At 42.1% G+C, this 27702-nt stretch overlaps 1 protein-coding gene across 3 annotated transcripts in view; it reads left to right on the plus strand.

The window, feature by feature from the left end:
* Window positions 1–5856: 5856 nt before the first annotated feature.
* The window catches only part of RNF145 (ring finger protein 145), a 43952-nt gene continuing 22106 nt past the window's right edge, over window positions 5857–27702 (plus strand). The window contains exons 1-3 of one of the 3 annotated variants that reach the window (XM_074551958.1): window positions 5857–6128; window positions 14593–14806; window positions 23423–23531. In XM_074551958.1, coding sequence (XP_074408059.1) covers window positions 14623–14806; window positions 23423–23531 — 293 coding nt within the window. In that variant the 5' untranslated portion in view covers window positions 5857–6128; window positions 14593–14622. Of the gene's footprint in view, window positions 6129–6285; window positions 6409–6525; window positions 6810–14592; window positions 14807–23422; window positions 23532–27702 lie in introns of those variants that run through there. The other 2 variants (XM_074551959.1, XM_074551960.1) reach the window with 2 other exon arrangements.

A 27702-nucleotide genomic window follows, 5' to 3' on the forward strand; every position in this document is an offset into this window, starting at 1 on the left:
GTGGTTTGTTATGTGAAATCACGTGGAGGTGACAGAGGCTGGTTCAGCTTGGTGTCAGTAGAGGTGGTGTGAAATTTGAGGAAGGAAGTGAAGCTTTCAATCCTCAGTTACCTTACGTCTTGCAGTATTGAGAGGTTAGATATTTTTTCCTGTTTAACTTGGTAATAAGCAGGGAAGGGAACAAAAGAGCAGAGGTAAACAACTATACACTGAGTAGAAGTTTCTTCAGAGTGGCTGCTGGAGCTTGCAAGAGCCATTCCTGCTGTAAGGGAATCTCAGTGGAGAAGGGCACTATAAGCAAAAACTGTGCAGAAGCCTGATCTCTTTCCTGAGAGGACAGTAATTTAATGTATTTCTTGCCTGGATATTTACTTTCAGATTGTTCTATATTCAAGTTTTAGTGTAAAACCACCACTTTGGTTTCTGGAAGAGTGGTACCAATGGGAAACCACTGTAATGACTGTTCTTGTCAAGTTTATTTTCTGATCGCACCTAAATCCACATAAAACCAGTCACTCTGCTTGTATCCCAGTCACCAAGGGTTTGCTTTTTGCTTGAATGACACACAGTTGTCCTCTGCACAGAGGCAGCATGTTACAATAGTGCTGGAAAGCTTCCAAAACTGCAACTGGTAATTAAAGTCACACCCTGTCATGAAAATATGCACCCTCCAGGCCTGCTTAAAATTCAGGCTGCAAAAATGACATCCAGTGTGATCATCTCTGTATTTGCAATTTTGTTAAAAATATTTTTTTGTTCTTTTCTGGTTGCCCTTTAGGAAGCTCTCGTGAAAAGGATGCAGTAGGATTTTGGGTTTGGGTTTGTTTTTTGTTCAGGAGTTATATGAAATAAGTATAAGAATGCATATTTAATTTCGGGTCTGATGCTGGTGTTTTGGGATCCTCAAAAGATGCTCTGATCCTGACAAGATTCACGTGGTGCAGATAAATACATCATTTTATTTAGCTGTGAAACACATGGTGGTGCTCAATCCTAATGTTACTAAATGCAAAGTGGTAATTTGACTAAAACCATGTAATTACAATTCAAAGTCCAAACAGCACAATCTCTATACTGAGGCTGGTGTTTCATGGTGGGGCTCTCTGGGTTTGCACTGTGGTAAATTAGCAGGGCAAGGAGGAAAGAAGAGCAGTGGGAAAATTTGAAAGCAAATGCACGTTCCCTTTCACCTTGATGTGCTCTGCTACATCCTGGGATGCTCCAGGGTGAAATAAAAGAAGTGGCTGCGTGTCAGATTGATGCCTGCTGGCTCCCTTCCCGTGCCTCGTGTTCACATCACGCATTTCTGATCCTTTTGTGCACTATGCTCCTGTGCATAAGTGCTGAAGCCCAGGAGCTCACTCCTAAATTGCTGTTCGTGCTGCATATAAGAGAGCAAAATTCCCACTAGCAGCTCTGGGAGATGATGGGTAAGAGTCCTTTGAAATAAATTACCATTTAAAGCTGAAAACTGGAAACCTCAAAAGGTTGCTTTGAGAATTAAGAGATTAGATCACATCTCTCTGATAAGAAGGTGTTGGAAAGCAAAAGGTGATCACATTGCAGGGCTGAGAGGTGCTAAATATTTGTTTATTCAGTGACTTTAATGGGGGAGAGTCAGTGCAGATGTTAATGTGCTGCAGACTATGAAGGGGCCAACAGCACAGATTTCAAGATCTTAAAAGTTTTATTTTCTTTTTGGTTCAGAAAACTCACTTGAATATGCACCAGCCTTTCTATGCCACTTCTAAACTGTAACCATGTTTGGAAAAAATTTAAAGCAGAGTCCATATTCTCCACTAAGAATAGAATAATCCTTAAAATACATTTTGGTACCAGTGTATTTTATTCTCAGTCTGTTTTATGCTTTTTGCTTTTCCCCTAATGCCTCTTTTTATGATATCCTATGATATTTTATTGCTTTTTCCCAGTGCCCTTTCTCTGGTTTATAATTTGTTCTGAGCAGGTGATAAAGGCAGTGATGTCTGAGAATGTCAAACTCTGCAAGTCCGATACCATCCAGGTGTTTGCAGCCTCGTGCCCTGCTGATCAGCAGTGCCTGCAGCAGAGCAGGCAGGGGGCTGTGCTGGGCACTGCCATCCCTGTGCCCCAGAAATGCAGCATTCGAGGGCTCCCTGTGATTCTGAGTCACTGCCACCCCGGGCACAACTCCGAGTGCTGCATTGCCAGAGTTCAGGGATGCTTCAGGAGCTGCCAGCTCAGCTGGAGACTCAGAAATGTGTCCAGTTTGAAGTGAAGCACATTTTCTGGTTATTACTAATACAGTCTCTGTCTCAGCTGCTTTATCAGTAAAGGGGAAGTTAGAATATTATTTATGTATTTCCTTACAGGAGGTTTTTCAGGATTATTTAGTGAATGCTGGCACTGCGAGATGATATAAATACCAGAGGCTTGTTCCCTTGCACCATATGATTTTCCACCTCCTGAATGCAACTGTTATTCTTCTGCCACTATTCAGCCCAATGATTTTTATTTTATTTACTTCGATTCTTTGTATTCTAGATTATGCCCCACTGGCAAGGGATCTTGGGAAGGAACTGTGATGCTTTTGTTCACTGGACAAAACCTGATTCATCCCTTTCCTTACATCACCACACAGCTCTCCAGCTTCCCCACACAGAGATTGCTCTGGCTTTCCTTTAGGTATGTTGAAAATCACAGCAGCTGCTGATGTGTTTGGAGTCAGCACTGTCCAGCGTTATGAGAGGGGTAAAGATACATTTAATCAAAGGAGAGATTTAATTATCAGTGATACTGCAGGAATGGCTTCCTGAAAAGAGTAAAAACAAATAGCAAATTGAGAAACCAGCTGAATTCTGCTCTGAAAAGCAGCAGGAATGAGAGGGAAAATTAGGAGATGATGAGAAGCTAAGTGATGGTGAGAAATTTAGGAAATATGGTCACAGATAGTGAAAACCAGGAATTTTTGAGATGGGATTCTAGAGTGGGAGTAGTTAAATCAGAGATAGATGCACTGACTCTGTTGCCATTGCCCAGTAATTCGCCCAAGTTCTCTTTCTGGATATGGGTTTCTGCAGGAATTAAACTTTAATTAAAGCATATTTGTTCCTTTGTTTACTGAATGGGATAAAATTGCAAGAAGGGAACACAAAGGCTTTGGGGACTGGCTGCCACCAGTATTATACACGAGGTACCAAATTAGCTTTCACAGGCAATCTTCATTTTTGCATTAGTTAACTTTTTGTCCAATAACCTACTCATTAAGACATTCCTTTGCTTTTGCATATGTATGTATGAATATTTTTTGAAACAATGGTTTATAAAAAGCTTCAAATGAAACTGCCTGTGTTATTGTCCACCTTATGCATGCAGTGTCCTTCCACGTCAGCATATTTTGCTGCTCTTTGAGAATTCTTATGAGGGATTTTCTTTGTAAGCAGTTTGGGGTGCTGGCATGTGTCCATCTGCATGGACAAATTAAGCTTCCACATTTTCTGAACTCTGAGAAAGTCTTTTCAAAGTTTTAATGAGATGTCACCATAGCGGTGCCCTTCAGTCCTCAGTTGCTGATCACTGAAATTCTGGAATCCAAAGGCCTTTGTTGATAATGAGAGATGAATAATCATTGAGTTCAGAATTCTCAGCCACCCAGTGTCAGATGCAGGAGAAGCTTTCAGAATTCTGGAGAAATGAAGCAGAAAGTTGTGGTGCTTTTAAAAAGCCATGCCTGACAAGACAGTAGTAATGCCACAAACCTGATCTTCTCATTAGAAAACCTTTGTTTTTGTGAAGTAACACATTTCCAGAATTAAATGCTGAGAGAGGACAGAAGGAAATAAATGTGGGGTTCATTTCCTATCGTTTGCTTGCAAACTGAAGTGAGAACTCTACAATACTTTCATTACATAATTACTCCTAAAATAATAATAGATATTTCCACTCCAACTCCTATAAATACCTGTTGTTTTCTGCAGCTGTGAACATGTATTTGCCTCTCTCTGCTGCTTGCTGTCTTCTCTCCCAGCAGCACTGCAGAGGTAGGACTTAGAGATCACCCCAACCTCAGTCAGCACTGAACCAAGCCCACAAAGAATAGACAAGAAGTGACTCATGATTTTTTTTTTTTCCCCATGTATGGCATGAGTAGACAAGCAGCCCCTAGAAATGGAGCTGAAATTCTTATGCCTTATATGACAGCTGGTTTATATTCCCTGTGATAAGAAGTGGGGTACTGGCAAGTGTGGAGCAGGATGCAGTTGTGAGTGGGCTGAGCCAGAAGAATGGGGTGGCTGGAGCCTGGTGAAGCTTTTCCCATGTTCTCTGCAGAAATCCAGGGTTTGGAGCAGTGTTTACCCCAGGTACAAGAAAAGGATTAGGTGACAGGGGCATGATTAATAAACAGATATGTAAAACAATATGTCACTGGGGACACTGAGCAGGTCAGAGAAGCCCCGTGCATGAGAAGCTCAGTGAACCTCCTAAGCCTGACCAGAGCACAGAGTGATAATGAGTAATAACCACATGTGGGTGTCCTTTGTTTGGCTGGGTCTGCAGCTTTGTTCTTTCTAAATTTAATTTAGGAACCCCTGCATAAACTGATAGATTCGAAATAAACATTTTGCAATACAAAACCTGCTGGTTTTATTTAAATTGTATTAAAATCTGCAGCTTATAAAAAGTGGTGCTGAGCTGTTCCATGGTACCTGCAGAGGTTTGGGAGACTCCTGTCAGTTGTGCCATTTGATCTCCTGCCTGCTGCATTCTGCAGTGACTGGAGTTAGGAGAAGACTGGCCCAGGGTGAACACCAAATGCACCATCTGAGGATGGATGTGTTCAAACTACCCTTCTCTCCTGGAGTTTAGAAAACCTTCAGGTACTGAGACAAAGTAATTTTGCAAAGCCCAATGCAGACAGACGCCCAAACCTTTATTTTAATATCTCTGCTTCACAGAATTAAAGACGCTGTGTTGAGGTATTGTTAATACCTACGTCTGTGAATGCTCCAGTTCATTAGAGATGGAAGGAAAAAAGCAATTATTAAGTTGGCCAGCCCAACCCTTGTGAACTACAGGATTTTCCAGTTCAGTGTATTCCCTCATTCCTCACCACAGCAAAGTGTTTTTTTTTTTTTTCATGTTCCAGACAATGTGGCTTTGTATTTTTTTTTTTTTTAACGCTAAGGTAAAAAACTTACTCCTTTTGTGTCATAATTTTTTCCGTAGCATTTAAGAATGTGTTCTAGGGCTTGGCCATGCAACCCTGACAGGATGAGTAAATATTGATGAGACTTATCTGTGAGCTGAAAAGTATGAAACTGTGTGCTGTGCTGGGCTGTGTGGGAGCAGCCCCTGGGTCGGGTCTCCAGCTGAAAAATGACAGTGCAATAATACAGCAAATCTGGTGCTTTTCTGGTTGGACTCACAGCAAAGGTGACTGGAGGCTCTGCAGTCCAACACTGGAAAAAACCGAGTCAGCCTTAGCATTTAAAAGTAATACACTACTTTGTGTTCCACAAGGCCACTAAGGAGTATTATTAAAATAGCAGGGCTGCCTTTTAAACATCTGCTCAGACACCACCTGAAATTTTGCTGACCGACTTTTCTGAGTCATTTCCCAGACTCGCAGCTGCCCTGGCGAGTCCGCACGTCCCGAGAGGACCCAAACCCCTGCGCTCCCGTAGGAATTTAAACCCCAGCCTCTGCCTTTCAGGGGTTTGGGCAGGCGAAAGGGTCCCGGCTTTATGGACAGAGCCCGTTGAGAGCGGGGAGCGCTCCTCACCCCAAATCCCGGCTCTTTTCCCCCAAAACGCCGCTCTGCTCCCTCCGCCCCCGCCCCGAACCTGCCCGGGGGGAGCGGAGGAGCCTCTCCGCGGGCGGGGCATGCGCATGCGCGGAGAGGGGCGGCGCGCGCGCGCAGGCAGCGGGGCCATGGCCGCCCGTCCGCGGGGCCGCGGGGAGTCGGCGGCGCCCTGAGGCGGCGCGGCGCGGCCATGGTGCCTCGAGGAGCCGCTCTGCCGCCGGGCACCGAACCGCCGCCGCCGGTGTGAGAAGCGCGGAGCCACCGCCGCGCCACCGGGGAGCAGGAGCGAGAGGAGGAGGAAGAGCAGGAGGAGGAGGAGGCGGCGGCGGCGACCCCGCGGGTTCAGGTGATTCCCGCACGCGCCGCCTTAGGCGCGCGCCCCCGCGGCGCCCCCCGCCCGCCACTCCCGCGCCCCCTCCGCGCCCCCGCTTCTCCCGCGCGTGTCCGCGCCGGTGCCGGGGCTCCCTCCCCGGCCTTCCCTGCGCGCAGCCCCCCTCCCGCTCCTCCCCGCCCTCCGCCCCCCTTCCCCTCCCCGCTCCCCTCCTCCGCCGGCGCCGGGAGCCGCCGGGGTTACTGGAGTTCAGCGGGGCCGGGCAGGATGCGCGGGGCTGCTCGCGGCGCCGGCGGTGAGCGCGGGAGTTGCGCCGGGCGGGGAAGGAGTGTCCTGTCGGGGAGAGGGGTAAGGGGGCCGCGGTTCGCATCCCCGTGCTGGAGCCGGGGGTGAGTGCGGGCTCCCGCAGCCCTGACACAGCTTGGGCGGAGGGCTGCGGTGCTGCCCGCCCTGCCTGGGCTCGGGCTGTGCCCTCGCTGGGGCCGGGCCGTGCCCGCAGCCGGCTGAGCATCCCCCGGGCCGGCTGAGACACGGAGCGGAGCCGGGCACCTCTCCTGGAGACGGGCCCTGGAGCATATGGTCATGCTTATGTAAGGAGCAGCCTGCCCGTGGCGTGGAGAACAGGGCTCTTTGCATCTTCCCTACTTATGTCATGTCAGTCGTTTTATGAGACCTTCTGTAGCCTTATAAAATAAGGTTTGTGATGAGAATTTTCATTTTTCTGCTGTGCTCGGGAGTAGTTCTCTGTACCAAGAATACTTGTGACAGATGGAGCTCTTAGAGGGATGCTTACCTTCTGGTTGTGCTGCCTTTTTGGGGGTGTGTGTGGGACCCGGTGCATAAATAATGTAATTGGGAGAATAAAGTGGAAAAAAAAGTGAATTTTTTTTTGTGTGTGATGCCGCAAGTATCAGCAAATGAAGGAGAATGTTAGAAGCTATGGGTGAAATATACCAAAGAAAAGTGAGGTTCGTGTAATATGACTCATAAATATTAGCCATTTGTGATCTCATTCAGAATACTTTTCTTTTGAAATCTGTAGGTGTTGCGGTATTCATTTCTTATGCAGCTTTTAGTACACGAGTTTCTGTTAACTTGTGTTTCAGACTTGGATACTTTCACATATATTTCAGTTAGGGTTTGTCTGTGCTTGTAGTGTGTCTGTAGAGATAAAACTTGGGAGGAGAAGAAGGAAATAATTCTTTTTGTGGGGTAAATGAAGATAGATTTAAAAATGGAAAAAATACTTTGGTTAGGTGGGCGCTCTAAGCTATGACTTCGGTTTTTCTGTAAGCTTGGCTTTTTTTTGTTGGTTATCTTAGGTGGGGGCCTGTGCATGAGAAACTGTATCTCTTTTTGTTTCTGGTTAGCTTTAGTAACTAGTAATCAGTTCTGATTTTCGAGTCATAATATCACTCAAGTGTTTAATTAATTGCTGAACTCATTAGCATTAGGAAATGGTTGTCTTTGCGACCACCATTACACAGAAGGTTCATCAGCGATCTTACAGAGCAACATAAAACTGCTGCTCATCCAGAACAAGAATTCGCTTTGTTTACATCAGCCTCGAGGAGCTGCTGCTGTTCGAGCCACTTGATTCTGACCGAGACATGAACTGCGCCGGTTCCTTGGAAGAAATGCTGGGGAGAGAGGATGGGCAGGGATCGATGTCTCGGTCCGGTTCGGCAGCCGGAGCCCCTGGTGCAGAGGCAGAAAGGAGCATCGTGCCCGTGAGCTCTGAGCCATGGGTGTGTCCGGGAAAACTCCGGCAGCTGCTTGGTGGTTGGTGTTGGGCTCGCACAAACCTTCTCCGAGCTGTTTGCTAAACTTGGGTCGGTTTCCTCCTCTTCAAACAGTGCAGATGGCTCCTCTTCCCCTCCTCGGGAACCCATGTGGTGATTTACTCTTCCGAATCCATTTTTAGCTCCAAATACACCTGGCAGTGTTTGCTGTGGTTAGAGTGGACAGTTCACCATCGCTTTCCTTTTTAAGTGTGCATTCAAGGCCAGTCCTTCATTGTGATTCAGGCATCTGTACCTGTTTCCCTGCCCTTCCAGCATCTCTCATTTCAGAGGCCCTGCTGCTCTGTAATTAGCAGCATTCTTGGGAGGAGCACTCACAAGTGGCCACTTCATCTTGAGGAGCTTTTCTGGAAGAATTCTTTGGTTGCGTATCATGAGTTTGAGCGTGTTTTAAAGGGAACTTTGCTGGGTATTTCCACTGTGTGTTTGATATTTCTGTCAGGCGAGTCTGGTGCTGCAGGAAGCTGAGCTGCCTATTTCACAGGCCTCGAAGCTTTATTTACATGATTCCGAAAACAGATAAGGCAGCAGCGGCAATGGAAACTTTATCAGTGCTGACCTAGAGAAATCTTGAAAGTCTTATTTTCTATTTTAACTTCTTCCCAGTCTGGTAGCTAGTTATTGTCATTGCAGGTTCTAAACATAGGCTGTGTCTGAAATGGCTAAAAACTGCCTGAGCAACTGTGGAGGATGAAATATATTTCATCCCATCGTGTGGCTTCATCCTGGTAACACGTTTGGGTTGCAGGGTTTTTGTGAGCTTTGCTGTGGCTGCTGTTCCTGGGATCCAGCTCTCTGGGCTGGGATGTCACTGCATCATCTCGGGCTCTCATTAATGCTCCCTGTGCAGCTCCTCTGGGTATTCTCTCCTCTGCAGAGGCGCTTTGGGATTGCTGCCCAGATTTTCTCAGAATGTGCTGATACAAATGTGGTTAGGCAGGCTTGTAGGTGTGGGCTTGCAAACACGGGCTGTGATGGCAAAAAAACTGCTGAATAACTGGTTAATAAACCAAACCTTGAACTGGTGAGAAACCGGGGAGCCAGAGAGGACCTTGGAGCAGTTTGGTTTGTTGAGTCAACCTAGATTTTCTTCTGAAGATTTTAATTAAAGATATTATTAATTATGTTTTAATTTTAATGAATTAGTTTGCTGTCTTTCAGGTACTCAGCTAAGCTGTGATCTCAAAACCATGCAGCCCCTCTTAGTGTGGCTGGATTGGAACTGATCATGTGCAGGCAGGGTGTGGATCCCAGAGGAATGCACAGAAGGAAGGATTTTGCTGCATACCTGGTGGATTTGTTAACCTTTGTTAACACATGTTAGTCCCTGACTTCAGTTCCTTTGTCTTACCTGCTCATTATGAAAAATAAAAGCCACAGGATGTTTTACAGGCTACCAATAAATAATATAATGCACTTGCTATATAATTGAGAGTGGGCTGAAACTGTTAATAGTGTATAAATGTACTTGAGAAATAAATCTTTAAGGAAAACTTAATCTTCACAGCTCTGTGATATGTATCTTCATTTCGTAGATTGCTTTTCTTTCCCCTCATATAAAATATGCTAGAATTAATGAAAGTTGGAAATGTAGATTATTTTTCTATTCTTTGCAGTTGACCTTCCGTAGTTGCTTTTGTCCATTTTTAATATGCCTGTAATGTGAATTCATGTTCACTGAAGTCCCTGTGAACAGAGAAGAGTTTGACCTAATTTATTTTGCAGTAACATTTGCTTTTGCAAAACACGTGCTGCATTTGTTTGGAATGGTTAACCTCAGCTGTGCCACAGTTCACAACTGAATGAGTCTTGGATGAGTAGGAATGTAGGAATTACTGTGTTTTCTAGGTAGAAATACCAGTTCTTCAGGCACACCACTGCAGCAGTTGTATAGCAATCCATATTGTTAGACCAGATGGGGGAAAAAAAGGGAAAAAAATAAGGAGAAAGAGAAAATAAGGAGAAAAAAAAATGTTGTTTGTTCTTGTTAACTGCTTACACAGCAAGATCAAGCTGTCTGTTTGCTGACTGACTCTCTGAACCTTTAAATGGAAGGCTGAATAGTCTCTGGTTATTATTTGGAATTGCTGAACACCTGCAGGATCCAGGGTGAGCATTACTGGAGCAGTGCTGGGTGCCAGTGCCGGGGCTGCTGTGCACATCTGCAGTGTTGCAGGGCTTTGTTCCTGCTCCTGGGTCTGTCAGGATCTGTCCTCCTCAGCAAAACCTTTGATTGCTGTCCTTGTTAGGAGTTTCTATTGTATGGGAGCAAGGCAGCCTTTCCCCTTCCTTGGCACTGCCTTCTGATGGATTGGTGGCTCATGTACTCTGAGTTCTAGGTTTGTTTTTGTTTCTCTACACAATCACACGGGGAGATTCTTTTCTAAGTGCATATTTGATAAACCTTTTAGTCCTGTTCCTTCCCTTTGCTTCCCTTTGTTCTCTTCCTCCCAAACTGATGATGGAAGGATCTGAGGCTTTGAAGAATGGGATTCTTCTATAATTCAAATTCTTTTTGCTCCTCAGACCAGGACAGGTGTAGAGAAGGGAGTGAGTGGGTAGAATCCAGCTGATGGGTCTAATTTTAGTTGTTGGACTGTGACTCTGAACATTTCTACAGCTACAGATTGGAGTTGTGTCTTTTGTATTTTGTTTGGGTTTATTTTTTAAATATTTTTTCCTTTTCAAAGCTTGTCTAGCCAAGTTTACCTCAAAGGAAAACAAAAGGTTTTCCTGGTGATATTTTTAGCTTCAGAATCTGTTACTGAAAAATACTCAAACTAAACTACAGACCAGAATCCGCTGGTTAACGGATGTATCCAGAGTAACTAGAGCTTCATGGATGTGAGAAACAGAAGGTGAAATTCTCTCTTTTGGATTTTAGTCAATCTTGCCAAGTATTTTAGGTTGTGATGCTGTAGCAGAATGAGCATCTTGTTCACAGATGTGAGGTGAATGTTGCAGGATCAAGTCTGGTTTTGAGGTTCTGATTTGACTGGAATTACTTTCTGTGGTGATTATTGGTGGCAATAGGCTTGGAATAACTTACATTTGCAGGTATTCCAGCTTCTTTCTGTAACTATTTAGTAACTTTTTGATTAATGCTTTCCTAAATGTACAAACTTTTCTCTGTTAATGTAATTTTGTACCTGTTTGGATAAATGAGTGTGGATTTTTCCTGGCCCTTGTGCTGCTTTATCAGGGCATATTTTCTGCCTGTGATGTGATGGATTTATATTTATGTTGGTGCAGAAGCAACAGTTACACTGGTTTAAGTGGCAGAATTCACAGCTTCAGCTGAAATGGCAAAATTTTGTTGTGATAAAACTTCAGAAAAAAAATTCTGTGAAAGGGAAAATGTGTGTTATCTTTGAGAGGGTATGTGCCGTGTGATCACACTCAAGATGGTCTGTTCTGCTGAGGGAATGAGCTGGGACAAACTTGAAGGAGTTTTTTCCCTTTTTCTTTTAATTGATTTTTGCCATTTCTACTGTTTTCTGTAAGGCTAACCAGGAATATGCTATTGGTTTCTCTCAGGTTTTAGTCCTCTCTTTTTCTGTTCTTTTTTTGATTATGATCTGCCATTCACCACAGTTACTGTCATTGTCACTATTCTGTCATTATTTTATTTATTGAAGTGTTCTTATTTCAACCCAAGGTTTTTGCCCTTTTTTTCCACTTCTCTCCATCCCACTGGGAGGGGTGATGGTGATCAAGTGGCTTTGTGATATTAATTCCCAACAGGAGTTAAACCATGGCAGTCTTCCTGAGATTGTTCCTTTTCTTACTCTAATTTGGAACAGGGAGATGTTTGAAATCATGGGAAAAAATTTTGAAACACAAACAAGTGGCTCCCCAGTCCATGTTTTGCCTTTGTACAACAAGTGACCTACTTTTATTTTTTTTTCCCTAACGTCTGAACATCCAGCAACTCCTGTCATCATCATTTATCTAAAGGTTTTAGAGGTTTAATGTTGTGGTTGTTTTTTTGTTTGTTTTTACACCAATCAAAATAATGTATTGTGAGAGCTCTTTACAATATAATGAGCTTAGAGCAATGGACTTTGCTTGTCTCTATTTCGTTCTGTTAGAACTTGGCAGCCATTACAACTGAGCCTTTATTTAACACATCCGCATTTCTAGTGGAGTTAATTTTAAAGGGGTTTTAGTATTGGGTTTTTTTTGTCACTCAGGGACAGAAGATGCTGTGCAGTTGCAGTGGCTGCTCCTCAGCACTTCCGTTGTGACATGATGTGGTTTTCAAAGTTCGTGTTGCTTTTGTTTTAGCAGCATTTGAAATGTAATTATTCTTTTAGATAATTTAAATGCTGCGCTTTTTAGTTTTGCTATGATTCAAATATGTGTGCATCGTTTGGGAGGCAGAATTTTTCAGCTTAATTTGGATGTGCTGATCCTCAAGTTAACTTTCAGTATGAAGTTGTCCATGTAATTCTCTTTCTGGAGTAATTAAGGAAAGTGAAAGCTCAAGTGAAAGTTACCTTCTTGTCATGCATCTTTGGTTGTTGTTGATGACTGAAAAAGGTTTGACAGTTTTGAGAATGTAATTTGGTATCAGGCACTTGTTGTCACTTTACGTGGATATTTTTATGACAGATTGAAAACCTGTCAGTCCCTGCTCATCCCTATCCCTACACCCTGATCTGCTTGGAAAAGGAACCTAGTGAAAAAATGGGGAGGCAGTGTGAGTTTTGATAAAATTTATGAACTTAACAAACCCATAGATTTTTGAGAATTCTGGGACATTTAAAATATTTTGATGTGAACTACATAAACTTGTAATTTTTTGTAACTCCCCGTATCCAACTTTGTAACTCCCAACTTCTGTTTGTACAATACCATCCCTATAAACTCAGTCTTTTATTCACACAAAATGTTGAATGCTCTGATTCTGTAGTAGCTGCCTGGGTGGTAGTTTTGTAAATAATCTAAATATTTGTAATCTTCTGGATGACCTTTTAATTTGTGTTGGGCAGCTCTGTGAAATGCTGGTGGTGTGTGGGGTGCCCGATGTGGTTGGGAGGCGCTTCCTGCGTGAGGGGAAGGATGTGCTGCCCTTGGGGTTTGTAGAGCTCTGTAAAAAGTGCCAGCATTTACATAACTTGAAAAATCAGACTGTGGGCTAGACAATGGCAGGCAACAGCCCTGCAACCTGTGGTTTATTGTGCCACATCTCAGTTTTGATCTGTCCTGACTTCTTGAGCTGAATTAATTTTATGTCATCATGGCTTGAGAGGTGTGACATGAACAGTTTGCAGGGTCATCCAGGCCATGGCAGCACAAATAAAACCTCACACGAGGTTTGTGTGTAAGTGAGAGGTCTTGGGTTTTTTTTGGTTATTTGGGCTGTTTTTTTTTTTTTCTTAATGTATATTTGCATGGTTTCACTTCATGCTGGACTTCTGTGCTGGCTTGAGGTATAGAACTTGCACAGCTGCAAAACCTTTTATAACTTAGACAGGGACAATATGAATCAAGTCCTGTAAAACTTTATTTAAAAGTGTAGTTCAAGTGCAGGTTTTCCATATCTTTGCTCAGGCTGCAGTTCTTTCCAGTTGTCCCCCTAATAATTGGTATTGGGAGCCTTTTCTTAAGTCTGACCTTATGGGGGGCTGATTGTGCTGCTGATGATTTTATTTTGAGTGGCTTCTTGTGGATAAAAACTTGCTGGATCATCTCCATCTTCAACTGCACTTCCCTAGTGCAGCCTGGGGTGAATCATGTCTAGGGGATGGGCAGGTGGTGAATGGTAAAACCAGCACATTTCATTTAGGAACAACTGTCAGTCTTAGCTGACAGGATGTCAAAGTGATCCTTTTGCTCTTTAAATTATTTTGTTGGTGACTTTTGAGATGCTGTTGTGGACCAGCTGTTTTTTTTAAAAAATGCCCTTTTTTGTTGTGCATCATCCATCTGAGCTGATGGCAAACTCCAAATTTAAATTAGCTTCTCGTATTCAGAAGTGAGGATATGGTCATTTGTTTGTATGATTCTTTGTGAGTTACATAGAAATTAATAGAATTAGTTGCATTGTTGGTCCCAATCTTCAAAACATACAGCTCCTAAATTATATAAATAGATAAATTTGTAGAGGTTAATGAAGGCTGCAAATGATTTTTTTAAGGCTTTTTGGTATTTGAAAATTATTTATTGCAATTTGCATTGAGGAAGTGAATCCAAAATATTTACAGACCTGCCTTAATTGGTGATTATGTAATTTGAGAGACACAGAAATAGTGCTAAGCTAGATGGATGTAGTGTCTGAATTTTATTGGTGTTTGGTTTCTAAAGCATAGAGAGTGTTGCATTCTGATGCTGTTCATGTCAATGTTTATGTAGTACCTGCCACACTGGGGGGTTTCACTGAGATCTCGGCTGCTAAATGAGTGTAAATAAGAGCTGTCCACACCCCCTTAGACCATTTTCATGCCATTAACTTGCCCTCCCCCCATTTTACAGTGTCACCATGGAAAAAACTGCTAGCAAATTGACCTTTATATAGCCAAAATAGAAGCAGTCCTGTCTGGATTTAACTCAGTTGATTCATTCAGCCGTTTGTGGCCACACAGGAAGCCCCATTCACAGGATCACAAAGCCTAATGGCTGTTTGTACAGTGGGATTGATCTGATTACTCTTCTCTCTCTTGTGCTATTTACAGTCTGCTGCCAATTCACAGAAAGGGAGGAGAATGGCTGCAAAGGAGAAGTTGGAGGCAGTATTAAACGTGGCCCTAAGGGTCCCCAGCATCATGCTGTTGGATGTCTTGTACAGATGGGATGTCAGCTCATTCTTCCAGCAGATCCAAAGAAGTAGCCTGCACAACAACCCTCTCTTCCAGTACAAGTACTTGGCCCTTAATATGCATTATGTGGGTAAGTACAGATCTATCCAAGAGAAAATACTACTCTACTAAATACCTTTTGGCTTAAGAATTTAGTAACAGCATGTTAATATATTGATTACAGAGAATAGCATGACAATGCATTCATTACAGTCCTGCCTAAGGGACAGTTTATGTTAGCAGCAAAGAAATCCTGCCCAGGGTTTTTACTGATTGTTGTTATTTAGCTTTTACAAGTAAACCTAGTGTTTGGAAACATAATTGGTGTCCTGAAAGAAGAGCACGGGGACTTTGGCTGGGATCTGACTGATGAGGAAGCTGCTGTGAAATGCTGTGCAGACAAGAGGTATAAAAACATTAAAGAAGAGGGTAGAGAAAAGGTGGCCTGGTTTGGACTGACCACAGCACTAGAAATTTAGTTTTCTCTGCTGCACCATTTTGGCTCTTCAGTTTACACCCTTATGAACCATCTCTGTGCTGTGAGTGGATCCAAGCAGATAGCCAGCCCTTGTGTTGCAGATAAATGGACAAAATTACTGACTCAGGCAGCTGAGGTGTAAACCTTGGCCTGCAAGTCCAGCTCTGGAGTGCCAGATGTCTGATTTTGGGAGATGAAAGGATTGGTGTGCTGGGAGCTGCTCTCCAGGTGAGAGTGTGATTCATGTGCACATGGGGTGAGTTAGGGACTGGATTTGGGCAGCTGAGGTTGATCTCTGGCAAGCATCTGCCTGAGCACTGCCTGCCTTGGAGAGAAAGGGCTAGCATATAATTTAACCACTCTGGAGTGTTTCTTCCTTGCAGATGGTTTTGGAAGATAAAGATGCACTGCAGTCAGCTAAAGGAAACACACTTTACTTAAGCAGTTAGGAAACTGTGGGCTTTTGAAGGAGAATGTCCTGACTTTAATCCTGACTGTGTGAGTGTTGGCATGAGGCTTCCCTTTTTTTGTGATGCCTGTTGTCTGGAAACCATTTACTGCACTAAAAGTGTGTGCAGCTTTCTTTGTTATGGCTCCACTGTGCTCGTGCTGGGATGACAGTGTACTTGCAGTGCAAAACATTGGTGTCACAGTTCCCTTTCCCTCTGGCTGTGGGAGAGGACAGCTCTGTTTGGAGCTGGTGGATGTGACACAGGACTGTGGTGGCCTGTGCCTACGTACAGCTGGCTTTCTCCTGCATTTGTGTGCACACACAAAGCTTTCAGGGGTCACTGTATCAGATCAGCTTCTAATGCAGAATTAAATCTGTGCAGTAGCTTTTCAAGATGGCAGTGGGTAATTTCCAGCTATAACAAAGCCCCTCTTAATAGGCATTTAATAATCTTTTCCTTGTTAAAGTATGTTGAGATACACCAATAAAAAACTACAGAGAGGATGAGTATTGTTACCAAAGAATTTCCCATCTGGTTGCTATTTTTGTACCAAACCAGGTAAATCTGACTTTTTGCTCCTTGTAGAAGGGGTACTTTTGTCCTGGTGAACAATCACTCAGCAGTTCTTTTACTTCTTGCTTTTATGACATTGAGTGTATGCACTTCTGTTTCTCTAGCTGGTGGTTGCTGAGCAAGAAGAGCTTCTAAATTGTCAAACAAGGTGCTTGTTTTAAAAGATTTTCAGACAATTTTTAGTGGCGAAACTTTTCACATAAAGTTGCTGTGTTTCATTTCCTTGGTTGTTGGGGATTTAAGCTGTGGCAGGGTAAAGCTGGGCTAAATCAATTTACATGCCTCCATGACATTTTATATAGATTTAGTTGCACTGCTTTAGAGTATAACATTAATTAAGATGATGTATCAAAATATATAAATTGGATTTGTAGGGAAAACAAAGTACTTTTCCACCAGTTTGGAGAATTGAGCTTCTCTGAAGATACATTTGAGGAAATTAATGCCAGCATAGAATTTAAACAACAATTCACCGTGGATATGTTTCAACACACTAATCTGCTTTATTTAGGAAAAAGAAAAATCCTCTGTTCATATTTTCAGTTAGGAAACACTATCAGCAAATGCAGTGGCAGCTTTGCAATATCAAGCAATCACTGAATTTCTTCTACAAGCCAGTATCTTGTGCTATATATAGTGCTATAGAAGTGCTTCCAGCAGCTGAGGAAATTGGGTGCATCTATCTCAGGGAGATGCTCAAGGAACAATTTGATTAGAGAGCCCTAAAAATTAATAAACTCTTCCAATCTTTATATAGTGAACCTTTTCCTGGAACTAAGGAGACCGAATTGGAAATTTGTTCAGAACTGGGGGTTACCAGGAGTGTCTTTTCTATTTAAATGTAACAAGTGAAATGATGTGTGCTCCTGTGTGATTCCCATTCCAGTTAGCAGTACTGGGAGTATAATAAAAGCTTCTAAAATGTACTTTGTTCTTTTAAACAACTTTTCCTTTTCATATCTTTCCATAAAACAGCTCTTATCTGCTTGAGCAAAGGAAAATACTCAGTCCTGATAACCACTCAACCACAAGTTCACCTGCATGAAATTCAACTAAATATGCACAGAGCAGTGCAAACAACAGAGATAAATTTCTGGTTAGAATTGGTGAAACCTCTGTGTAGGGTAGATTAGCACTTACTGCCAGACTTCTCAATTTTCTTCTGCACTGTAGAGCAGCTGTGAGAAAACAGACACTTCTTTTTGTGTTCTTTCGGTGGAGAAAGGGGAAAAAAGTTGAAACCACGTAATTTCCTCCTGTGAAGAAGAGCAAAGCAATGCTGTTTGTGCCAAGTGGTAAATACTCTGAGCTAGATGGAAAGAGTCATGAGCTTATAACCTATAATCAGAGTCAGGCTTGGAATTTAAGTCACTGTCATGGGTGAGGCACAGAATTGCACAAAATACAGGGTTTTCTTACTCAAGAGTAAAAATAGAGCAGTTTTCTATCTTAAGCTGTATTCTTTGTTATTACAAAAAATAAAAAGAAATTCTCAGGAAAAAGAAAAAGGTGTTTGAATATTTGGAATAGGTGGGAGATGTGTCATCTTTCACAAGCCTGTTTGTAATGACAGTTTCTTGAACTGCATGGTTAATACTTTAATCTCTTGGTCACATCACTTGCTAGGTGCAAGCTGCTTGTTATGAATGCTGCTTTTATGAGGGGGGCTTGAGGGAAGAGAAACCTGCTGGACTTCCTGCCCTTTGTGCTGATTGCACCCTTTGGTCTGCCCACTTCTCTTTAAGCTCTTGTGCTTTACGCAGATCTTTTATTTAGATTTCTTTTTTTGTGTTGCCTTTTTAGGGGAGAGATACTCTGCTCTGGTACAAGCACTGTAAGGAGTGTCAAGGGAAGCTTCAGTGTGAGAAGAAATGAGTTGTTTCAGTACAGAAACAAATTTCCTAAAATTGCAAGAGAGCATGCATGACTTAAATGTGTAAATACAGTTAATGCATACAAAGATGAGGTCCTGCTTAGGATCAGCATGTTTGGCTTTGCTGCCTCATGTCTTCTGTCTTTCTCCTGCCAGCAGCACTTGGATAAATGGCTAGTAGAACTATTTTCTGAGTGTTACTATTTAATTTTAAAGTATAGCTATTTTTAATCAAGTGCAATTTGATAACATGGACTTGGTCTTTATTTCTTAAAATAATCACTTGTTACCTCTTCTCATTCTCTTCTTGGATAAAATGCAGTGTGTGCTGCAGTTGGTAGGGCACAGGAGGAGGTAGAGAGTGTGCCATGCTCAAAATCCAGCACAGCCTTCTTTATTTTCTTTATTTTCTGACTCAGGACTGAAGATTGCTTTACTGCTCCCTAAATGTTGTAGGTCTTTCCTAAGCAGCTTTCTCAGCATATGGATACTTTCAGGTAGCTTTTCTGTATAAATCTGATGTCTCTTTTTTGGAAACCCACATTGCTACTTTCTTTTTTTTTTTTTTTTTTTTTTTTTTTTTGAAAAGGAGCCACTAGCAGCCTTTTTGAAAGGAGGTGCTTAAAATTTTTGTTTCTGAATACCAGTCTCATAACAGCATTGCAGCTTCTCTTAGTGATTTATAAAGAGCCTCTGCATCATATGGCAGAACTAGAATCAAAAGTCCATTTTATTTGTTCAGACAATACTGCAAATCTCTGTAAAGAACTCAATTTCTTGGATTATTTATACTTAAAGTACCCAGTCTGTTATGCATTTAAAAATTGAAGAAACAGCTGTTGATGGCAGTACCCCAGTAATGAATAAATTGTTTTGTTGGCATTATTTTCACTGAGATGTGCAGATGTTGATAACAGGATTTCTGATCTCTGTTTATAGTTGTTCTGAGCCATGACTGAGTAAATGCCAATTTCCATATGTGCAACTATGTTTGTATGTGTGCTTTCTCAGTTTTGAACTAATTTTCTGTCATTTTCTGAAAGACAGGTATATAAAAGTACATCTTTTAAAAATCTTGCCTTGAGATGGATGATTTAGACATTGACAATTTATGAAATCTCTGCGTAAATTGCAGTGTAACCAGTCTAGTGGTTGGTTATCCTGAGAATTAAAAATAAATGTGCCAGTTGTTTCTGTAGTGCTTCTACCATCTCAAAAGCAGGCTTTCAGAGGTATGTCCTGTTCTGTTGGCACTTGCATGTCGTGGCCAGATATTTGTGTGAACGAAGTGAAATGAGGACAGTCAAGGATTAGGCTGAAGTGCAGTGAGTAACTCAGAGAGCACTGATCCCTCTGAGGCAGGAGAGCTGCCTGTTGGGATGGAGCCTGAGCCTCAGCACTTGCTGCTTCCCACCAAGTTGCTTTGCAAATCATGGACCCTTTACCCTCACAGGATATGGGAAAATGGAAAAGTAAGGCTCCCTAAATTAATTTCCTGGTAAAATCCAAGCAATTCTGGCACTCCAAGAGTTGGTGTGGCCTTTTAAAGAAATGTTATGAAATCTTTCGTGTGCAAAGTTCTCACTTTTAGACTAAATGTGCAGGAAACTGTGAGTGATGATGTGAAATGGACACAAGGGATCTGTAATCATGCAAATGAGCACTAAAGTGCTTCATAAAGAGGATGAGTTGTGACTTTGATCATGTTCCAGAAGCCTCCATTGTGTGCAGTCAATAAACCTCAGACACCTGAGTCGGCAAAGGTGATTCTGGTGAGAGGAGCTGGGAACACCTTGGTGGTGCATAAATGGAGAGAGATTGCTGAGAGGCAGTCTGAGCTGCTGCTCACTGAGCAGTGAGCCCTGCACAGCCAGAGGTTTCCACTGAGCTGAACCAACAGGTTGTAAATGAGGTCATGAACTGGTTAATGCACCAATGTTCTTGTCTAGCAGTGCTTAACTTTGCTTTTCTGCTTAGGATGATTTTCACTGTTTATTTTCTCCAGAGGAGCCTAAATCTGTACCATCTTGCATGAGAGGCAGTGGAATTCTCTGCTTCCTTGTGCTCCTGAATAGGAGCTGAGTGGGGGATTTGTGTATTTTCAAGGTTGGCAGAATGTGGCTGCTGTAATGCTCCTTACAGCTGGAGGCATAAAGGTGCAAGGCTCCTTCTTGGTGTTGTGGCACTACATCACTCTGACTATTCAGGAAAGATCATTCTGTCTTTTCTTTATCTTTTTTTGTTTGTATATTGTTTTTAATGTGTTTTAGAACCATTCCTTTACTGGGGCAGGAATTGGGCTTCTCTGAGCCTGCTGCTTGCTTTATCCAGAAATGTCCATGGTGAGTCAAAAGGGACAATGCACCAAGTCCCAAGAGCAAAAATAGCAGTGCCCAAATCAAAGGAGGGGAGTGCTCACTGCTGACACAGAGCTCAAAAGCTGCATTTGGATGGGAGTGAGTGTTAGTTATTGTTAACCCCTGCTCAGAGGTTACCCAGTGAGATGGCTCTTTCTCAAACTCTCAGTCCTTGTGTGTGGGGACTCTCTCCAAAGGGATGTATGTTCTCATATATGTGCTCAGCATCGTGTTTTCTTCTGGCAGAGGAGGTGCAAATGAAAACAGAGTGTAATGATTTAGATGAGAAAGCTACTGTGAGAAATTTCATTTCCTGGTCCTTTTTTTTTTTTTTTTCAAGTGGAATCTTATTTACATCATACACTAATTACTTCATTTGTCTGTATGAGAACAAAGGAAATAGAATATTATTGAAAGTGTCTGAATTTGAGCTTGTCTTCCTTTTCTTGTGCAATCAGATGGGTTGGAAAAGAATTATTTGGCTTTTTTTTTTTTTTTGGCAGAAGCTTTGTTGATAAAAATGAGGTTGGTACCACTTTGGGAATAGGGCCTCTGCAGCAAAAATGCAAATATTGCAGTATGAAGTGTGCTGAAATCTCCCTCTTACCAAGTCACAAGAGGAAATTGTAAATAAGATTGAATGGAAACTACTTTAAATGTCTGTTGCTCTCCCCCTTTTCAAAGTCTAACAATTAAACCAAATGGCTGCTTCAAAGTGAACATTTCCATTCCAGCCCAAGCTCCTGAGCAGTGGAGTTCATTGCAGAAGCCTCTGCAGTAACCTTGGCTGTCTCGTGGATCTGAGCATCTGTGCAGTGTGGCAGCCTGCTGCTTACAAGGCACTGTGACAGCACTTGCTTCATCTTTTAATTTAGCATTTTATTTTTTTTTGCACTCCTTCATTGTGTCCTGAAGGATCCTAAGTATTTTGATTAAATTTGTGATCCTGTAGAGGAGAGTGAACTTCACTGATATTTAAGTCCTTGCATCTTTGTATCACATCTTTGTTACTGCCCTCTAAAACGTGTTACTTTTACAGAAAGGATCCTGCCATTGCTCAGGTACATCCTCACATGGCAAGGAGCAGAATTTCTTGTGATAGAATAAGGTAAAGATGACACAGCTTAAATACAGATACGGTAAACAGGTATTCTAAAACTATTTATAGAGTAATAGAGGAATAAAAGACTGCATAATAAACTCCATTTAGTTCTCCACCTGAAGGTGAGTCACAGGCTACAGTGAGAAGGAAAGGTTTAGAGAGATTTGACTTGTGCTGGAATGAAAGATGGTTGTGGGTTGTTCCTCAGGGAGAATTGTCCCTCCCAGAGGAATCCAGGGGTGAATGCAGCAGAGGTGAGATGCAGGAATGGCTGCAGATGGTGTGAGAGCTTGGAGCTGGCTCCTGAGGCCGTGGTGTGCTGCAAGCAGTGAAATGTCTTCATGGAGGATGCTGAGGAGTTCCTGCTCTTGGCATTTGTGTGTTTGGTGGAAGGAAGGTGGTGAATGGGAATTCCAGCAAATGCAGGTGTTTGTGAAGAAAACTGATTGTGCAGAACATAATGCAAGTTACTCTGTATAAAACAGTTGCTAGAAGGAAACTGATGCAGTGCTGTGTTTCAGGCCCCTTTAAAAAAGCTCAAAATAAAAATGATTCTGTTCTCCAGGCTGAAAAACCCCAACTCTCCCAGCCTGTCCTCTCAGGAGAGGTGCTCCAGCCCTCTGGTCAAAGTGATATTGCACAGAATTAGTGACTTGTATGACACTTGATTTTTAATAAATGATTTTTAATACTACCAATTATTTCAGTGTTTTAAAAAGCACATCCTGAGACAAATGTGCAACTTGTCACACCCACTTCACGAAGATGATTGAAAAATTATCTTTAATGTTAAATACATAAATTATATACTGGTATTTTAAAAAGGTAAGTAAATAGGCTTTATCTGTCATTGATCCTATAATCTGTCTTATCTGAATTGATCTCTCTCTGCTTGCTGTCCTGTGGGTCTGTTGTCTTTTCTTGGAGCATCTTGCAAGATTTTGAAGACCAAAGTGTTGGTAGAGTTTTACAGAGGTGGCTTATTGAACATGGCAGATACTAAGCAGCCTTGAAATACTTCTTCATAAATACTGACTGAAATATCTTTTTCAAATACTGGAACATGCTGTGTTCCCCAGCTGTTTGATAGTACCTGGTTGTGCCACTGCTCATGACTGCTTAATCTAGAGTTGCATTATTAAATATATTTCAAAAGCTCAAAATATAAATTAGCTAAAAAGACTGTGCCTGACGTTGCTGAATAAATGTATGAAACTTTAAATGTGACATGACTGGTGTGGCTGTGAGGGTCAGGATCTGTTCTTCTCTAACATTTTTTTCTTTAGCTTCAGGGGAGTTGTTGGCTGTTGCTGGGTTGTTTTCCTAAATGGATTTCAGTGCCAGGCTCTTGAGCTGACCTTCAGAAGGAGCACAAGTGCACTGCAGTGATGGAGAGAGAGCCTGGAAATAAATATTTGTGAGGGTACCATGAGTGGGTTTTTGACCTGCAGCCTGTCTGGAAAGGAGGAGTTTGGACATGCACCACCCTCTTATGGAGTGGGCTTCAAAGTGCTGCTTTATGTGGGCCTCTGAGTGAGATCCTTTTGAAAACAGGGTTCTGCTTGCTGGAGAGGCTGCTGAGCAGCCAGGCTGTGGCCTTAAAGAGTAAAGCTGCACTGGGTCATTGTCAGCAGCCTCACTAAATTCTAATGAGAGCTGCAGGAACTGCTGGGATAAAAAGCTACAAATCCCAGCCTGTGACAGGTCCTGTCCTTGATTTATGCAACCCTGATAGCTGGAGTGGGCTTTAATATGACAAATATGGAGTAAAGCCTCTGTGTCCCCATCTCAAATTGTGAACATGCTAAGTGTTATTTTAATTTGGTGTTAGATAGCATTGTTTTAAATGTCAGCTTCTGCTTTTTGTTACAGGTTACATCTTAAGTGTTGTGCTCCTAACTTTGCCAAGGCAACACCTGGTTCAGCTTTACCTGTATTTTTTGACTGCACTGCTGCTTTATGCTGGGCACCAAATTTCCAGGTAAGGATAAATGGATTAAATTTTTAGCTTGGTTTGGACATTCGAAAAATAACAGTTATTTTGTTAATATTTTCTATAAATTATTTTGTAGAGGCCTTTTTTCTATGTCAGACATCTAAATATATCTTGCTGTTCTCTGTCTTTGGAAAAGTTTACAGAATTAAATATGCAGTCAAGTAGTTCTTTGAAGTCACTGATAAAACACCAGGAATTTTGAGCTGCTTGTCTGGGGAGTGCAATGCCCACCAATCTAAGGAGAGAAAGCACTTACCACAGGACTAAATGTGGCCTCTGATGCAGGAATCTAAGTTACTCAGTGGCTCAGCTAAAATGCTTTCAGCACTGGGGTGTTTTACACAGCAGACAGGATGTTACTTTTAGTTTCCTGGCACCTCAGGACAGAGAGCAGATCTGGAATCCAGTAAAAGCAAAGTAGTAGTGGAATTTATTCTTAAAATGTGTTACACAAATTTGAATTTACAGTGGATGCAGGTGTTTTGGATCTGAAACAAAGAGCAGGAGTCTGGAGAACTCTGAGTCAAACAAGACAGAATCAACCATCTTTGTTTGGCCTCAGCTAAATGTGTTGAAAGCCAGTGTAAACTTTCCTACTGACACAATGTTTAATTGGAACCAAAGACACTGCCATCACATTAAAGGCTTTGCATGGGAAGTTTTGAAAATATGGATTTGAGCCTGACTTATTTTGGTGCCTGCTGATGGGAAGCATTTAAAAATGTGCTTTCAATTGATTTAATGGAAGTGATAGTTTTGTTATTTCCACATCAAAATTGTTGTTCCAGAGCATTTATTGGAATGTTTTTCTTGATATGTTGCAGTTCAGGGGAGTGTTAATGAAGGTTTTGTGCTGATTTGACATGTCGCTGTTGTGGCTGTCAGAGCTGCAGTTGGTGATTTCCTGGGAAGGATGAGTGTACAAGAGAGGAGTTATAGCCTCATGGTAGGAAGGAAAAAAGGGTTTATTTGTCATCCTCAGGGGAGTCCTGACTTGTTATAGATGGAGTTTGTGGGTGTTTCTTAGAGGGTTACAGACTTATTTATTAGAAAAAGCAACCTAAACATTATTTAAGTGTTGAAGTAATAAATCTGGTAACAAATGCCCATCAGACAGAGGGCTTTGGTGCAGAACATTTACTGCTGGAGGTTTTTATGCCACTCCAGGTTTTTAAATTTTTTGGAAGAAAGGGAGATGTTACATATTTGGTTGATACATTAAGGGATAGCACTGTGTTTGCTTCTAATGCCTTGTTTGTATTTCTGTGTAATAGAAATTCTGACTTCTGTTGCTTTGTGAGCTTTGAGACTTAATAGGCTTTATTGTAACATATTTAGTAAATACTGCTTGGACTGTTCTGTGTGTTCCTTCTAAGCTTTCTCTATTTGGTGCTCCTGGAGCGAGTTAATAAAGGCTTTAATTAAATCTTGCATCAACTAGCACAAAAAATATATTTAATTAAAGATGTCATGGATTCAAATAGTCCAGCAGTATTCCCAAGGTATTTTGCAAGGCAAATGTAGCTGCTGACACTTCTGAGTGAGCTTTCCCCTTCCCTGGGCTGGTTTGGATTGGAAGGAAGCACAGTGCAAGGGGCTCTCAGCTGAAACCTTTGTGCAGTCAGGGAATCATATCTGGGGAGTGACACTTGAATTAGCCCTACAAAAGAATTTTTGAATCCCATTAGTTTTCACACTGAAAATAGTGAAATGTGACAGACATATCTGTTGGCAGAGCCATTCCTCTTATTGCCAAAGCTATCCTGTTCCAACTTATGTTTCTATTTAGCAGCCTGATCATTACAAGACACACAGTAGTCACATGTGCAAACTGTTTTTCAGTGTTTTTTGCTAGTAATTCTGCTCAGAGCTGAAAACTTCCAGGGACTTGCTTGCATGCACTACCAGTTGAGATGCTATTTAAGACCAATGAAGAGGTCTTATATTGAGGCCAGTTTGGTTAGTGCAAATTATAGAACAAGACCAGAATCATCTGGCACTTGTGACTCTGCAGTGTCCTGGAAATTCTGAGCTGTTGAAAGACTTCAGCTTTCAGTGCTTTTTTTCCACCCCAGAAATAGCTTGCACTTCATCTGCAAGTCTGGAAATAAGATCATCTGAATTTTATAGTTAAGCTCTGACTTCAGACTTCCAGGTTTATGTGACCTTGACAAGTTATTTAATTTTTAAATGTTTTGTTTCCTTACCTGCTGAGCTGAGAATTACCTTAATGTGTAAAGATGGTTTAGGTAATGTTTGTGAATACTTGGAGCACTCCAGAAGATGCTACATTTGTATGTAGCATGCTAACCTGGCAATTTGGGTGGAAATAACATACCATCTGTTTATGGAAAGAAGAGAGCTTTAAAAACCCAAAATCCAATTTAATGAAATCTCTTTGCCTTAGGTTTCCTGCAGCAGTCTCCTATTTCAGGAGAAATGAGTTTAATAAGTGAGAGGCACAGTAATAGGAGCAGCTTGAGCTGGGTGCCTGCAGCCAGGGACCCAGAGCACACAAATCCCTGGGGCTCTGCACCCTGCCAGTCAATGCACCCATCCTGCCTCCACTCCTCATCAGCTTTGCAAACACCCCTTGCTCCAGTGGTGGGTTTTGGTCTGGGATCTTCCTTTTCCATGTTGGATTCTTTCTCTGTCTCCAGGTGGGTGTTGGCTGCTTTCATCTGGCTGGGCTGCAGCTCCTGCTGAGTTATGGCCTCCCTATCTTCCAGTTCACACTGCTCCCAGGGCCTCCCTCCATGTAACTGAGCAGGAGTTCAAGATAAGTTTGGCTTTTCTAGGTGGGATCTTGGAGCTGGTGAGAGTTTGGAGCTTGTGGCCTAAAACTCCAGCAGCTTCAGCTACTTTTGCTAAGCAAAGCCACCCAGAGAGAAGAATACAGTTAGAAGAACACAACTGATGTACAACAGTCCTGCTTTTTTTATGAAGCATTCCTCCTCATATGTCAGAAGGAACTCACAGTCTTTAAAGACAACCCTTAGTCTCACATACAACGTTATTACAAGAAATAGGCACAATATTAGCAGAGTGAACAAGGTCACCACTGGATGGAGCATCTTAATATAGATTACATTGCTGTTGGTGACGACCCAAAAAAAGTTTTCTACCATCAGTGGATGCCTCCTTCTTCATTTTTCCCTCCATTGTGCCTCCTTCTTCACTTTTTCCAAGACATGATGCATCTCTTCTGCACTGAATGGTGACTAGAAATTGTTGTCCATCATTTTGGCCACATTCCAGCAGTTGATACAGGTGATCAGGTTTTAGTGGCTTCCTCACCAATGCAGGATTCATTCTAAAGGGGATAGGTAGTAAATTTTAGCTTAAGTATAATTGGACTGTAACCATTGATTGGACATAATAGGAGCTGAATAATTAAAATTGCATCCTACAGTGTTTCTACAGTTAAAAGTAATTGAGTGATTATTGTCCCTATAGTGATATTATTTACAAACATAAGATTACAAAGAGTTCTTACACAAACACATCCTTTTCCAACATAGGCAAGTACAGTTTCAGGGCTTTCTTTGGAATGTATTTCAAGTGACAGACACTTTGTTCAGTGTCAAAACAAATGTCTTGAGCTTTGATGGTTTTTCTTTCACAAATAAATCCGTGTTGTTCTCCAGCAACACGCACATCAACATTGACACCCTGCCATTTGATCCTGTTGTGTTGGGCCATACTCAGCTCTGGTGGGTAGAGAGCAGTTCCATCATGATTCAGTGCTAATACAGGGATTGGGTCTGTGGTGTTAGAATTAATGGGGTGTGTATTGTTGAGACAAAAGCTCTGCCATTATTACTCTGGAGCTATATGGGAAATTGGCTGCCTACCACCACCGTTGGAATTCTCTCTCAAAATCAGTTGCGTTTTCTCAAATTTTTTTTATATTTCAGTGTGTAAGATACACCCTTCCCCTTCTCTTATGGTTGTGGCTACCATAGATTTTATTTGCACTTGTGCTTGGATGCAGCTAAGAGCTAGTGCTGATTTCAGAAGCTGTGGGATCAGCTCCTCCCTTCCCTGTGGAGGGCTGGTGGCTGAGCTCGTTGTGCTGGGCAGTGTTTGGATCATGAGCTGTGTTGGATTCACAACAAAAAGTGAGAGCTGCTTCTTTGGGTTTTACAGAGCTTTA

This window comes from Zonotrichia albicollis, chromosome 15, assembly GCF_047830755.1.
Source record: "Zonotrichia albicollis isolate bZonAlb1 chromosome 15, bZonAlb1.hap1, whole genome shotgun sequence".
In the NCBI taxonomy this organism is placed as follows: Eukaryota; Metazoa; Chordata; class Aves; order Passeriformes; family Passerellidae; genus Zonotrichia; species Zonotrichia albicollis.